This window comes from Ziziphus jujuba, chromosome 8, assembly GCF_031755915.1.
Source record: "Ziziphus jujuba cultivar Dongzao chromosome 8, ASM3175591v1".
Classification (NCBI taxonomy): domain Eukaryota; kingdom Viridiplantae; phylum Streptophyta; class Magnoliopsida; order Rosales; family Rhamnaceae; genus Ziziphus; species Ziziphus jujuba.
The window spans coordinates 25518608-25533634 of NC_083386.1; the positions used below are offsets into that span (position 1 = coordinate 25518608).

The 15027-nt window shown below is 31.6% G+C and overlaps 2 protein-coding genes across 2 annotated transcripts; both read right to left on the reverse strand.

Annotated features, from left to right (window-relative positions):
- Positions 1-173: 173 nt before the first annotated feature.
- LOC107414491 (remorin) lies at positions 174-3034 on the reverse strand. Its single transcript, XM_016022619.4, has 5 exons — positions 2582-3034; positions 1472-1522; positions 1284-1371; positions 886-967; positions 174-604 (listed from the first exon to the last, which is right to left on the reverse strand). The coding sequence occupies exons 1-5, from the start codon at positions 2775-2777 to the stop codon at positions 410-412; spliced, it is 612 nt and encodes a 203-aa protein (XP_015878105.1). The 5' UTR covers positions 2778-3034; the 3' UTR covers positions 174-409.
- Positions 3035-8290: 5256 nt separating this feature from the next.
- Positions 8291-11525, reverse strand: LOC107409910 (transmembrane ascorbate ferrireductase 1). The gene is made up of 4 exons (XM_048469818.2): positions 11286-11525; positions 9234-9282; positions 8911-9110; positions 8291-8740 (listed from the first exon to the last, which is right to left on the reverse strand). Exons 1-4 carry the CDS (start codon positions 11427-11429, stop codon positions 8441-8443), a joined length of 693 nt encoding a protein of 230 aa, XP_048325775.1. The 5' UTR covers positions 11430-11525; the 3' UTR covers positions 8291-8440.
- Between the last annotated feature and the right edge of the window lie 3502 nt (positions 11526-15027).

Below are 15027 nucleotides of genomic sequence, written 5' to 3' on the forward strand. Positions count from 1 at the left end.
GACCTGCTCGACTGATTCGATCTATGTATTTTAGATATTCCTTATCAGAAATGTGTGAAAAATGGTTGTGTTTATATATATGTTTTAGCAAGCAATTGTATTATATCAATATGAATTAATCTTACATACTGATTACCACAGAAAGTTTCATGGTTCAATATAAAACCAAGATGTAATAAATAAAATAGTTATCATTTTTTTTGTTTTTTTGCACAAATAAATTAAGTTGATTTTTCTTCAACTGTATTTACACACAAAATACAACACTATGCAAGCAATAAACTTCCACCAAGGCTTGTCCCACAGTAAAAACAACCATATTTCAACTATCACATGAACTTCCATTAAGATTAAACAAAAAAATAACAAAAATTAAATTAAGTCGGCAATAAGACATGAGAATTTTAGCCTAAAAACAACCAAGGAGCTTTTTCGGAGCACTTCCAGTAGCACGGTATTTTGCAGCCAGCTCCTCTGCCTTGAGATTATCTTCACCGCGTTTGGCTTCAATGGCTGCTCTCTGTTCCTCTGCAGACTTGTGGATTAGAGCTATCTTGTTTTTCAGTTTCTCAGCATGTTCTGCCTTTTTCTTCTCCAAATGTTCCTGCCACATGCATATGTCAAAAAGATATTAAGTCATCTCTTCTTATTAAATTAAGCTCTTTCTTATTCTTTACTACGTATTATCTTATGTTTCACTCTTGTATTATCCCTAAGTAGAAGTAAAACGGATCTGGCGCGTGTTTTGTTCTAAATATTTTCGATTTGTTTCACTTTTCTTTGTTTTCTCCTTTGTCTGGGTTTGGATTTATAAACCTTGTAGGAAACATTTTAAGGTGAACAATAAGCACTCAATTCATAAACTGAAAATGAATGAAAAATTACCTCAATCTGCTTCAACTCAGCCTCAATAGATGCTTTCTTGCTGTTCTCCCATGCGCTAATGGCAGATAGCTTCTTCTGAGCCCTGCTCAATGGCACCCATTTACTCAGTTCCGTGTGAAAATACCAGGTTTAAACTTGGAAGTAAAACTATGATTTCAGAATAAAAATCCAGCCCTACTAAAATGAATCCTTAGGTTTAAAGATTTTAGCATCAACTGCAGCATATCCTCCAGTCTATTAAATGTGTACTAGTTCAAATTCACTGAAGCAAAAAACCAAATATTTTCCTAGCATAACCATTTCAAATAGAGGGAAACGTGAAAAATGTGAATGAAAAAGGGTTTAAAATTGGGTGTTTACAAAATGATGTATATTTGACAATATAAAAAAGGTCTTACTTGTTCTCTGCCTTAGACTTCTCACTTTCTTCCCATGCCCTGATTAGTGACAGCCTTTTCTCTGTTGCAACTCTTGCAAGGACAGAATCTGACGAATAATATAGGAAGACCGGTGGTTATATTATGCACAAAAATCAACGGAAAAAAAAAAAGAAAAAAAGAAAAACCTTAACAACTTCTAATATTACCTCTATTTGTAGAGCCCTCCCCTGTTTTCTCTGGAGCAGGGTCAGGAGTCTCTGTAAAAGAAATATTATTTAGACAGTTTTATAAAATCACCAACTATATAAACAGAAGATGTTCTGGTAAATCTAATATTGATAGTCTTGTTTGGTTTTAAAGCTAAATTGAAAGTGTTGCTATATAGAATAGGTGAAGTTGGTTATAAGAGTTCATTATCGTGCCTCTCTACTTTCAAAAAAATAATATATGTATACGTTTCAATTAAAGTTTTGCCGGTTCAAAAGCAAGCAAATATAGGAAATTGATTGTGTGTTTTCAAGAAGCAAATTATAAAAACAGGAAACTTAGCTTAAGAGTAGAATAATTTGAGCTAAAATTGGAACGGGGCAAATTTGTAAAGAAAAAGAAAATTATGTTATTTTTCTCTTCTTTTTAAATAAATTTAAAAAAGAGAAAAAAAAAAAAAAAAAAAAGAAGATGACAAAAAGCTTATGGATAAGAGAAAAAGAGTCGACAAAACATGATTATGAAAAAACGAATTCTCTACTACTAAAACTTTTCAGAAAATTCAGTTGAATTAAGTGAACAAAATAACTCCTACCAAAAAAGAAAGGAAAATTTACAGAGGAAATATCCAAGCTACAACAAAACGGAAACTTAAAAGAAGTTCCAACTCCAAACCAAAAGACACCATTTTTTCTGTTTTTCTTCCAATCCCAAATGGGTCCAAAATATACATCCTTAACACAATTAGCGAAACAATCGAAGGTAACAAGAATTTCAAAACTAAAATTTCATATGCATATATATAACTTTCCTTTAAATTTGCTGCTATTTCAATTTTAGACAGTCAAAGAATTCGAAATTAAAAATTAAAAAAAGAAAAAAGAGCACCGCTGTTTGCTTTTCCCAAAAAAAGGGGCAGGAAAAATAAACAACATAGAAACATAGTCAATAAAAAGCCTCGAAAGGTGACAAAGGAACAACCTTTACCTGGCTAAGAGTTTAAAAAAAATAAATAAATAAAACAAGAGAATAAGGGGAGGAACACATAAAACAAAAACAAAACGAGGGATTTATTATAATTAAGAGCCAAAAGATAAAAGATTAATTACTCTCAACAACAGCAAGTGCTTTGGATTCTTGATCAGACTTTTCTGAAGGAGGAGGTGGTGGGATTACAGATTTCTCCTCGGTGACATCTTTAGGAGCTTCCTCTTGAGGGGGCTTCTCTTCTGGAGCAGAAGAAGGAACAGTTGGAGGCTCCGAAAGCGATTCGGATTCTAACTTTTTGGGTTCTTCCTCAGCCATATCCTTATAAAAAATATAACCAGTCTATGACTATGTAGAAAGACAGAACAACCTCAACAAAGTTTGTCAAAAGGAGAAAATTTTCAATAATTAGAAGAAATGAAAGAGATAAGCTCTATAGAGGGAAAAAAAATGAAAAAAAAAATAGTTGGTTGTGATATTATCGTTGGGAGGAAGGTAACAGTTATTTTGAAATAAGTAAGCTGGATGACTGGTACACATGGCCTACCATGAGTTGGCACAGTGTCTTGGGTGAGATTTACAATGACACTCTCAAAATGAAGAGTACAACAATGCTTTTTATGTTTCTTTCTTGGCCTTAGCTGGACTTACTTAACATACTATTTCCATTTTTTTTATAAGTTTTGGTGCTTTGTACTGGAAATTCTTTTTTTTTTTTTTTTTTTTCCAATTTCTATTTTTATTGTTGTTTTATTTATTTATTTATTTTTTTTGGGGGGGGGGGGGGGGGGGGGGGGTGGGGGGTTTGTGAGAATTGGATCTTTCTTGTTCCATCTTGTTATCAATATGGCCTACATTCTTTTATTTTGGTTTTGTACTTTTGCTTGATTGGAGTATAAGTTTTCGTGAAAATTACTGGGGGGTTAACATTGTGTGGTCAAATGAATATTTCAATGTAATTATATCTTTTTTTCCTTTTGTTTTTATGTGTAAAGTAGAACTTGGCCCTTTGCAGTTTTTATTTTTGGGTTTATGAAAAATAATTAACCTACCAGCTACTCTGTATTCCCTTTTTCTTGTTCCTTTTTTTCTTGGTAAAATAAAAGAATTTGTAGTTTACTGATTTTCTATTAATGGCCCCAATTATTCCTTAACAGGCCATAGTGGTCGCATCATTGTTGTTAAGCTACTATCCTAACTTGTATTAATTAATTAAAAGGTTCATTTTATATTTTAACCTGTTGAATCTGAGTAATAAGGTATACTTTAAAGAAAAATAGTAAAAGTAGAAAAAAAAAAAAAGGAAAAAACTTTGTAGTTATTTTATCTTTTTTAGGCAATGGAAACCTATTGTTCTGGTCCAAATAGTAATTACAAAATTGTTCATAGACAACGACACCCTAATAGAGAATTTCCACAGTTTTCATTTAGGAACTTTGATATTCCTCAAACACAAAGTAAACCCACTTCCTTGTCTGATAAAACGCCATCGTTTTTAGGCTTTGCAGGAGCGGCTAGATTCATTCATTATTTCATATGAACTTACTCGAGATTCTTTCATGTCGTGTTGGTGAAGGAATCTTTTGTGGGGTCAGGTTTAAAAGTGACTCTCCGATCCTTTCCTAATCAATCCACGTCGTCTACATCGGCGAGTTACCAAAATCGCAAATCGTCTTTTTCATTCCGATCGTTATTCTTTTTCCTTATCAATTTTCATTTTACTAAAGATTTTAAATTTCGGCCTCTCTAAATCTATACATCAAAATCAAAAACCATAAGACAGTCAAAACTTTACATACAATATTCTTTTAAGCTAACAAAATTTTCAAAACTTTTCTATCAAATAAAACAAACTTTACCTAACGATGAGAATAGTCAATGGATGGTTGTTTCCTTTGTATCTTACACAAAGAAAAATCTATTTGTTTTAAATCTTCCATGAGTTCAGTGGAAGCAATGTATCAGAAAACTAATTCACAAGTTTCTTATTTGATTAATTTTAATGGAGGTTAATAATTAAGAAAATTTGAAGCGGCAAGATTCATAAACACCTTGTTTTTAGATGAAGTAAGCCATTTATAAATTTTTTTTCTATAACTTTTTTTGATAATCAAGCTTGAAATATTGGGGTGTGTGTGTATGTATATATTATTTCTCTTATATATAGAAGCCAAAAATGATGATGACCTCGTATAGGCCCGCGACATGTTGGACCAGTTGTATTAGAAAGCGTTGAAACGAACAGAATTTGGGGATATATACATGCGATTTGAGCAGTCCCTTTTCAATATCCCCAAAAGAATTAATTTAAGGTGGATATTTTTCTTTATCTTTTCTGACTTTTTGTGCGTATATGGATATATATGGATGGACTAATAGATCACCAACTTTGGAATCAGGATTAAGATAAGATTTCATTTTTACAATTAATTAACATATATATGAGTTTTAATTTTCTTATATATATAATTCAAATATCAACTTTGTAGATCATGATTAATATAATAATGTTAAAAGTAGTTAAAATTCTTCAATTTAGATTTATTACTAATTAATTTACAGGGCAGTGGTAATAAATACAAGAAACTATTCCGTTAAAAAAAAAATAAGAAGAAACTGATTATGTATTATCTAAACTGATTTCGGAATGCAATATTTTGTGACAAATTAAGTGCAAGAGAAAAGAACTAGTGCTGATGTTTTTGTATTTTCTGATGCGTTGCCATTTTCTGATCGGTCGGACCAACTTATATTTTTATCATTATATATATAGCTGCTTTAAATAAATAAAAACTTATACACAGCTATCCTGGCATCTTTATTTTTTTTCAAATTTTGTGAGGTGCATATATACTATATAACGAGAGAGTACTTAACTTTCTTTTTCTTTTTCTTTTTCTTTTTCTTTTTTTTTGTGAAAAAAAAGTATTAAGAATCCATATAATTAATATATTAATTATATATGCATCCCACGCATCATTAATATCAGCGACTGGTATTAATTATCAGTTTGGAATATGAAATTTTTCATGGACTAATAAAGTACCAAATATCAGATATATATTAAATAAGTAATTTCTACAGTATATATAGTACATAAATATGTATCTATAGTCTATAAATGGAGCTTTTTATTGTCCACATAAATGATGTGTAAATTAGGATTTATTTGAGATTGTTTTTGGAGCTCTAAAACCGATAATCAAATAATCTAATAGTTTAAGTATTTAGTAAAATTAAAATTTTTTATTTTATAATAATTTATATTATTTCGCAGCAAATTTTGAAAAATAACAAAATGTACTTTTGAGATTCTAATTCCGATTCTCTTTATTGTTTATAATTGAAATATCAATTTTACAGTTAATATTATTATTGTCCTAATTTTTTTTTTTTTTGCTTGCTTGCTTTTATTTAGTATTCTACTGAACACTATTATAAATCTCTTCATTTGAATTTGTTGACACCATTGACGGATTAATGCTAAAAAGTAATCTTCCATTGTAACTTTTTCCTTGACCATTTATGTATTACAAGCAATAGGTATGATTAATTGTTTATTTATTTTTTCGTTTACTAATCATTTTTTGATAAAATAAAGAAATAATAATTACAACAATAATAAATGTATTTTTTAATCATTATATATAATTACAACAATTAAACACTATTATTTATCAAAAACTTGAATATTAATTTTTTAACATACAACATCATTATTTATCAAATATTCCAATACTAATTTGAAAATTTATAATAATTCTGATTTTTTTTTTTCAGCTGATTTTTCCTTTTATACAACTAAAGTGATTCTTTCACAAGCTACATAAATATCAAACTAGTCTTTGGTTTTTTTAATATTATATCCCTATCGGCCATCACTGGCAGGCTGGGGTTTTTGATTGATTGCGTGACCGGTAGCATTTGGCCTCTAAGCCCACTTTACGACCACAAAATGATAATCTCTTGTGGATCTTAGTGTTTTTTTTTTTTTTTTTTTTTTTTGGGTGTGTGGGTAATATCTTGTTGATCTTAGTTATATATATGGAAATGCCAAATAATGGGTCCCATAAAGATGGAAATCAGTTCGATTTAATATTGAAGTAGTTAGATAATGAATGGTGATATTTCCATTAATGATGTCCATCAAAACTTGTTTCAATTCGTGGTCACCATGCGCATATCATAAGTTGGGAATGCACAACCCCACATGCATATATGGTACATAACATAATGTACAAACTTAATTACTTGGTATAATATTTTACCAAGTAAATGTGAAAATTCTTTGCATTCAAGAGGGGGAGATATATATATATATATATATATATATATCAGAACACTTGATCCTTTAGGTGAGCTATACAAATTTATTTAAATTATAGTAAATCCAATAAATAGTCCTCTTAGCTGTATAGCTAAAAATTGGTCATTCGGCCTCTTCAAGAACTATGATGGATAAGGTTGATGAAATTGAAAAGAGTAAGACACCTTTCACCTAAAAAATAATAATAATAAGAATAATAATAAAAATAAATGGATGTGAACGTTTATCGGCGAGTTAAACGCAGGCCTTTAAAACTCGGCCGACAACAAGGACTGTCATTGTCGGCTTTCGGACAACGTTGAGAAACAAGTGCCACGTGGTGGCCCCTTGCGGCGCTACCGGATATTTCTTTCGTCAGCAGAGTTTATACGTGTTCCCAATCAAACCAAAACTTTCTGCGGTGTAACACAGCTGTTATCTTTCTGCGTGTGCCTTTCTGATTGGCTCTCTAATATCCATTTCTTTTTCTCTTTCTTCGTTTGGCTCATCACTAATGCCTTTGTATTAAAATAAAATTATCATTGAACCAGTCATTTATAGCCATAAAAAATATTGCTTTGTTTCTCCAATAATAAACATAACAATATTAAAATATTAATGTGAAATGTATCATTTACAAAAGTTTAATTATGGGTGAAAGGAAAAAAGAAATAAAATTCTTTAAAAAAATAGAAAAAAAAAGGTGTTAAAGCATATTCATGTATTGGATTCGGCTTTATCAAAACCCAATAGGAACTTGGCCACTTTTTGACCAAACCCAGTTGTGAAGTTGAAGGCCAATGCCTTTGAGATTGGGTTGCCAATTGCTGCAATTCGGATGCTCATAATGAAGGTTGAAATTTTGTTACCTGCTTCCACCACTTATAATCTATCCTTTTCGCCAAATTCATAAACAATTACTAATTTTGATCTTTCAGTTTTTAATTATTGCTTAACATAATTCAATATTAGTTTCAATTGGCAAAAGATTCATTGTTACGCTCCTGCCAAAGAAATAATTACTTTTCAATTCAACTGAAAAGCCATAATTTTCGTTTAAGGCTGTGCTTGTTGCGCCTACCTTCCTCATGAATCGAAGTATCAGTTTGATTGGGTTTGTTATTTTCTTTTTTCTTTTTTTAACAAGTGCATGTGTTATTTGTACTTCATTTTTTATTTTTATTTTTTTTATGAATGTATTATTTCTACTTTTATGTTCTTGTGAACTCTATACAAAAATTATTTACATACAAACTGCTGCATGAATCCAAACATGTTCTGTTCTAAAATTATATTAGGCCTTTCCTCAATTCTTATTCTAGGCATTCATTAATTCACTCCATAATACTATCGTAGTTCAATTTTTTTTTTCCCCCCAAATTAACAAATTGTTTATAGATTTTTATATTCCATATTATACCATAACAATGTAAATTAAGACACTTAGAGGAATTTCCCCATCGATCACTTTTGTTTAGGGAGGAAAAAAGAAAAAAGAAAAAAAAAAGCCAGGTAAGAGCATAAGTAATAGGAATGCCAATAAACACCACAATTATTAACAAATATTCACAAGATTATGTCCAGCTACAAATACATATAGTAAACTAACCAGCATGTCAGTTGTTCTAGCTAGTTTAAAATCCCAAACGCAATGTATAACACCAACAATTATTTCTCATATTGCTGAGTAGCTATGGTCTCCTTGTGCTGGACCCTCAGAAAGAACCGACAATATTACAAAGACTCCAAATAGTATAGTGACAATGGCAGTGAAGTTTACAAGGAAAGCCTCCGAGCCATATTTAGCCAATCCCGAGCTCTCGAGGAATGTCAACTTCTCTAATAACCCCAACGATGCGTTTCCAACTGCTAATGCAAAGACTGTAATACCGAACACCACATGCCATGGAAGAGACCCTCCTCTTAGTGAACCTGATCCTCCTGGGTAGAAGAACACCACGAACCCATATAGCCACTGCATATTTCAAAGGCAAAAACAATCAAGGAAATGAACCAAGCCCAGACTTTTCACGCTAACGTTTGGGCCATGTTAAACATTGGGTGCTGGCTAAAGCCCAATTGGAAATTGGAGGAGATTAGGCCCATAACCATGATAACTAAAATGGGTTTAATGGGTTTTTTTACCTGAATAAAATAGAGAACAATAATCCCAATTCCAAGCCAGGAATGCAGACTGTAGAGATTGGCAATCCCACTTTCGTTATGGTACTTGAAAGCCGTATATATACCCACAATACCAAGTATTATTGCAATTGCATGCAATACAAGGTGTATCAATTTGTTCACGTCTTTCCTAAATGGAAGTGATTTGTAACTAATAATGGCTGTATTTTTGGAACAAAGACCAAATTAGTACCCAAAAGTAAAATCTAAAACATAGACTTAGGAACTTACCAACATTGTAGGAAAATACATATGATTTTGGAAAGGTACGATTATAAATTTACCTTCGCCACCAATGACAATAAAACCAACTAGCATAAGAAAAGGGTGGAGCTGCACAAATTAATATAAACGAAACGTGAGATTCACAACATCAAGAAAGCTATAATAGCTTCACCAAGAACAAGTTAAAAACATTTGAAAAAAGATAATGGATTAATCTTATGCTTTCATAAATTGGTAGACATAGTCAAGGTTTATCAAATTCAGACTCACCCATTTTCTAAATCTAATTCAAACAAAGGATAAGAACTTTTGACTTTAATTTTTATAAAAGGAAAAGACAACCGCATAATAATTGATGATCGAATAATATAAAAAAAAATATATAAAAGTAAAAGACCGTACAACGAGAATTATATAAAATAATTAAAATAAATCCCGTTGGCAAAGTTGAAAGAGATTCGGTTGTTGTCTTTCTTGATTTTTTTCCATTTCATTTTGGATTTAAAGAATTCATAACAATTTTTTAAGATCGATGATCTAAGAGATCATTCCCAACTTCGGAACTGAAAAATTACTAGTAATCATAGCCCGTAGAACAGGAAATGAAGTTGAAAACAAAACAAGGTTATCACTGTCCAGCAATGTTTGGAATATCCGAGATTGGAGTATCAAGAATTTCAATATTTCCAAGTAACCAAACAAAAACGCTAGAAGCAATTAGACAGTTTTCAAAATGAATATCAATACATGACCCCATCTGTCATTTGGCACCACAAACAGAGATTGACTACTGGAGTTTTATCGCTCAGACACCTCCATAATGGATAAGCATGTCCATGTCTCCATTCATCTACACATTTCCATACCGTTAAATTAAATATTGCATCTAAATTCAACGACTGGTAGTTGTACACGTGTCCCAAATGAAATTCCAAATAAGTTAAAAAAAAAAAAATCATCTCGAGATTTTAAAATTACCTTTGAGACCCTACTGATATTTCAAAAATGTCATGGTAGGCCAAACATGTCCCAAACTTCAGGAAAGCATTACCTATCTTCTTCTTCGTCTTGTTATTTATTTTTTATTTTATATGTATATATATATATATATTTTTTTTTTTAATAAAAAGCCTTACCTATTTATTTCAACACAACCACTAGAGGAAAAATACAAACAGACGAAGAAAAGATCAAACATTGAATGTATGGTAGATGAGCTTATGAATGGTTGGTGAAAGCAAGCTAAAGACAATCAAAGCCGACAAAATACTTCTCCTTTTTCTTTTCTTTTTACCCCCCCTAGAAAAGGTGCATATAATTACCATGTTTACCCTTTTACATTTTGTCCTCTAATTCAAAAAAGCACCTCGAAAATGATGATAGGTAAAATGCCAACCTTTAATAATTGATTAGGAAACAAAGCTGCTCAGCTACTTCAAATTCGAATTTTGCCAATCAAAAGAGTAGTTACAGGGGAATGATAAGAGCTCAACTCCAAAATTGTGTGATAGCCTAGTGAAATGTATAAATACAAACAAAAATAATGCCCAAATACTAAATCTGTAAATAACCTATTCAATGATTTAACAGCCTGAAATCCATTAAAAGGACGGTTAGGAAGAAGAGGCAAAAAAAAAAAAAAACATATTGGTATTGGAGTGGCATCCTATAACATATCAACAAAGAAGATAGAATCAGGACAAATTCCATATGTCCATTGATAGGAATAAGGAACATATAACTAGGAAGACGGAGAACCAGAATTCTCTCCCCAACTGGACAAATTAAGAAATTTGGAAACATCCCATTAATGAGCAATTGGGTCTAAACATATGAACAATGAAAACTAGCAAAGACCGCCAAACATGTTCTAAAGCCCAAAAGTGATGAACACGAGAGCCATATAACCTAAAAAAATTTCCAAGAAAATTACAAAGAAGAGAGAGACTAAAAGAAAGAAACAGATATTGGGTGCACAGAAAATCAAAAACCCATAAACATAGATAACCAGTCCGATACAATCAACCAATCAAAAAAGAAATTCATTATATTAAAGACCCAGAATCCAGAAACCCAGAAAGAGAGAGAGAGAGAGAGAGAGAAGAAATTACATTGAAGATAAGGTTCTTATTTTCAGCATCCCATGCGAAACCACCTCTAAAGTGCAAAGTCCAAACAAGCACCAAAACCAAACCCGCAATTGCCAGAAAATGCGTCACATACGTAAACGGAGTAGCCGGCGCTGAAAGGGCCATCCCTTCTCTCCTCCGCTCTTTCTTCTCTCTTTCTATTTTTAGTTTCTTTGTTCCTGCGCGAAATCTTTTTTTTTTTTTTTAAATAAAATGCCTGAATAAAAAGAAGATATAAGTTTTAAATTATATAATAATAATTATTATTATATATAATAACCCTCAGGGTCACGTTTACGAGACGTTTTAACCAGTTACTGAAGTCGACGTTGACTGTTGGATGGAGACCTTGATCTTTGATTGAAGGATAGATGGCACGTGGATTTGGTTTATTGGAGGCTTTTAGAAGCCAATTTCTTACGTTCGTGTGCTTTTCTATACCCTTCATTTTTACTTTCCGTTTCTTTCTCTGTCTGTCGCAATTAATGCCCTTTCCATGCTATGATCACTTCATTTGCGGTCCTGCTAATCTTGGTACTATCATTTCACCTTCTACGTGTACGGTCAGTGTTATTTTTCATGCTCATACTTCTCTATTTTTATTTTTTTATTTTTTATTTTTTAACCCTACCAGGCTACGCTGCACTGAATACTCACTTTTTAAACAAACCATATATTTATCTGCCACATTAAAAATGAAAACAAAATAAGAAAATCACCTGATTGAAAGGCAATTGGAATGGGCATGTTGAGCAATTAGCGTAGTAGTGGTTTTTAAGTGCAGTTTGGGTTAGAGTTTTTTTTTTTTTTTTTTTTTTATCAGAACAAAATAAATTAAAATTTGAAAGAAATCCTAATTAATAAAAAATGCCGATATCCATCCCAGAGAATAATTATTCAACTATAATACAAATCTAATGATGGTAATTTCACATAAAGTACTATCAGTTGTATACTTGGATCCGGGTCTTCTCCCAGCTACCCAGATTTGCATATGAAGTCATCCGTGACGTCAGATTTTTAAGATATGGGACCCATCTATCCCTTTCCCCGTGATTCGTCCAGGTACTTAGCGTCCCCGGTGTTTGCAAAGTGATATCATTGATCACTGATTTCGTGCTAACAAGCCCAACTAAACAACATATACAAGATGACCCAAACGGTGACTGGAACCCAATTCAAGCCCAACCATATTGAGTGCCAAACAAATTGTAGCTGATGCAATCTCCTATAAATTAGTTGTGTACAATGATTTTCAAATCCTCAATTAAATATTAGCATCTTGGTAGCTTCAATAGATATACCTATAAGAACATTCGAGATAAGGAGGAATTTTGATTAGTTTGTAAATTAAGTGATTTGTTCAAAAGCAAAAAAATCAGGATATTCAGGAATCCATGACATACCCTTTTGCTTCTATTTCCATGGCTATTTATGATGTTTTCAGATTATTATTATGAGTGTTTGAATGTGATTAATAATGATGTGATATAAATGGTGAGACATCGTATTGAATGTGTACATGAAGCTCTCTTGTTAATTGGATGCATCCCATTAAGAATCACAATGATCAATTTGTTTTCTAATTCATAAAGATTGTATGTAAAAACAGTTATCCGTCTATGCACCCAAAGTTACAACATGTCCAGATATGATGACAGAGATTAATACTTACTCAATTTTGACCACTTTGAGTGCAAATTACTAAATTAAAAACAAAAAATGTATAATGGCTTAATAAAGACCAGTTACTACTGAACAGAACTTCGAAAAATGTTTACTTCTGCTGAATTGAAATGGGCACAAAGTGTTATTCATTAGCGACGATGATTTGACTATCAAACGAGAATAATATAAATGAGAAGAAAAAGTTCATCATGTTCATGTGTATGATGATTCTTCGGTGATTTCAACATTGTCAGAGTCATTCTCATCATTGGTTCAGACTTGACACAGCCCAAGTCCTTTCTAACTTACCAAGAATTAAAAGAGCGAAGAAGGCCCAATCTAGTGCAGACATGAACTAGTGAGGCCACAAATGTACTAATACAAATAATAGTAGGAAAGATTGAATTCTTTGATTTTCGATGTCAACATAATGGGAGGAGGAAAATTTTAAAAAATATACATTAAAAAAAATGCTTTGGGTCTCCTAAATTCCTTTTTTTTTTTTTTTTTTTTTTTTGGTAATATCTCCTAAATTCGATTTGCAGGGCGTGGTAACTAGGCTGTGTTATTATTAATGTTGCAAGTGGATTGGCAACGTAGCCAACCGTCCGGATTTGAAAAAAAAAAAAAAAAAAAGGTACAGCCAAAGATATAAATTTATGATTGAACAATAACCAACTGCTTTATTTCCTCGAATGCTATTGAAGATTGAAGATATAATAAAGTAGCAGTACGTAGAATATAGAATTCCAATCAATAAATTAGGTCTTGAAAGATTTGGGATCAAATTAGCCAATCACCAGACATCACTAGTAGATCCATTTAATTGTTACAAATTGTAAAGTCCGAGAGCACATTTGGGCATCAATAAGCTTTAGCACGGTAAGAAAGTAAAATATATATATATATATATATTATATTATCTTTTCCTTTATGGAAATCCCAATATGCCTTGCCAGTGCCAGATACCGTCCATTGGGTTACTTTTTTAGTTACAGGTAGATGTATTTTCAATTATAAGGAAAAAAAAAAAAAAAAAAAAAGGAAGATGATTTTTTTTTTCATTATTATCATTGTTTTCTATTGGCGCTCCCCACCGACTGATGCTCATACTAGTTATAAAATGAAAGGATCCTCACTGTGCAGATGTACTAAATTGCCTATTACAACTGAAATCACATACTATTTTTAATTAATTGACTAAAATATTTTATTCTTTTAAATTTTTCTTCAAGAACTTAGCTAATTATGACATTGTGATACCCTGGTTGTCATTGAAAGTTCCAAGATTCCATCATTTTATAAGTCAGCAGCGAATTGGATCCAGTCAAAAGAAGCCAGAGGAACTCAATACTTTTTGGGTTTAAAGAAATGAACTTGAGAGTCGAGTTTACGGAAGGAACCCTAAAGAAAAGAAAATACAATAAGCAGTTTTTCGTTTTCACAATATAATCTAGAGAGCAACTTTAGCCAAAAAAAAAAAAAATATATATATATATATATAATCTAGAGAGCAAGAGATAAGTACGTGATTTTTGTCATTTGTTTAGATAAGGCTGAGCAATTTATTTATTTGCTGAAGTGATTCTTCAAGAAATGTGGTTCACAGAAAGGAATTAGCTAACCAATGGGGGACAACCCATTGATTTATGAAGAATGGCAAGGACATGAAATACCCTTTCAGACAAAGACATGAGAATTAGATGGACCACTTTAACGCAGTAGCACCAGTCCTTCAATTCAATGCCTTAAAAGCTCTTTGAAGCAAATGCACCTACCTCAAGCATTCATTGATCCTTATGTGGCACCAAAGAGATTCAATTGGGCTTATGTGAAAAGCTAAATCATTTTTAACACGGCAAGGCTCTGTTTTATATCCAATTAAGCCAATTGTTTAAAGAGGATTTGATTTGATTTGGTTTTATTTTACTAAAAATTTATAAAATAAAAATCAAAGATGGAATTTTTTAATTAACAAATTAAAAAAAAATTAAGCTTAACGGTTTCACAGTTTTTCACTTTTTTTTTTTTTTTTTTTGAAATTTCACAGTTTTTC

Excerpts from the sequence above, each read along its gene's own strand:
- LOC107414491 (XM_016022619.4), bottom strand. The coding sequence starts at position 2,777 with ATGGCTGAGGAAGAACCCAAAAAGTTAGAATCCGAATCGCTTTCGGAG. Across the intron at positions 1,523-2,581 it reads AGCACTTGCTGTTGTTGAGA|AGACTCCTGACCCTGCTCCA; the intron begins GTAATTAATCTT and ends TTTCTTTTACAG. Across the intron at positions 1,372-1,471 it reads GGAGGGCTCTACAAATAGAG|ATTCTGTCCTTGCAAGAGTT; the intron begins GTAATATTAGAA and ends ATTATTCGTCAG.
- LOC107409910 (XM_048469818.2), bottom strand. The coding sequence starts at position 11,429 with ATGGCCCTTTCAGCGCCGGCTACTCCGTTTACGTATGTGACGCATTTT. Across the intron at positions 9,283-11,285 it reads ATAAGAACCTTATCTTCAAT|CTCCACCCTTTTCTTATGCT; the intron begins GTAATTTCTTCT and ends TAATTTGTGCAG. Across the intron at positions 9,111-9,233 it reads TATTGTCATTGGTGGCGAAG|CCATTATTAGTTACAAATCA; the intron begins GTAAATTTATAA and ends CCAAAAATACAG.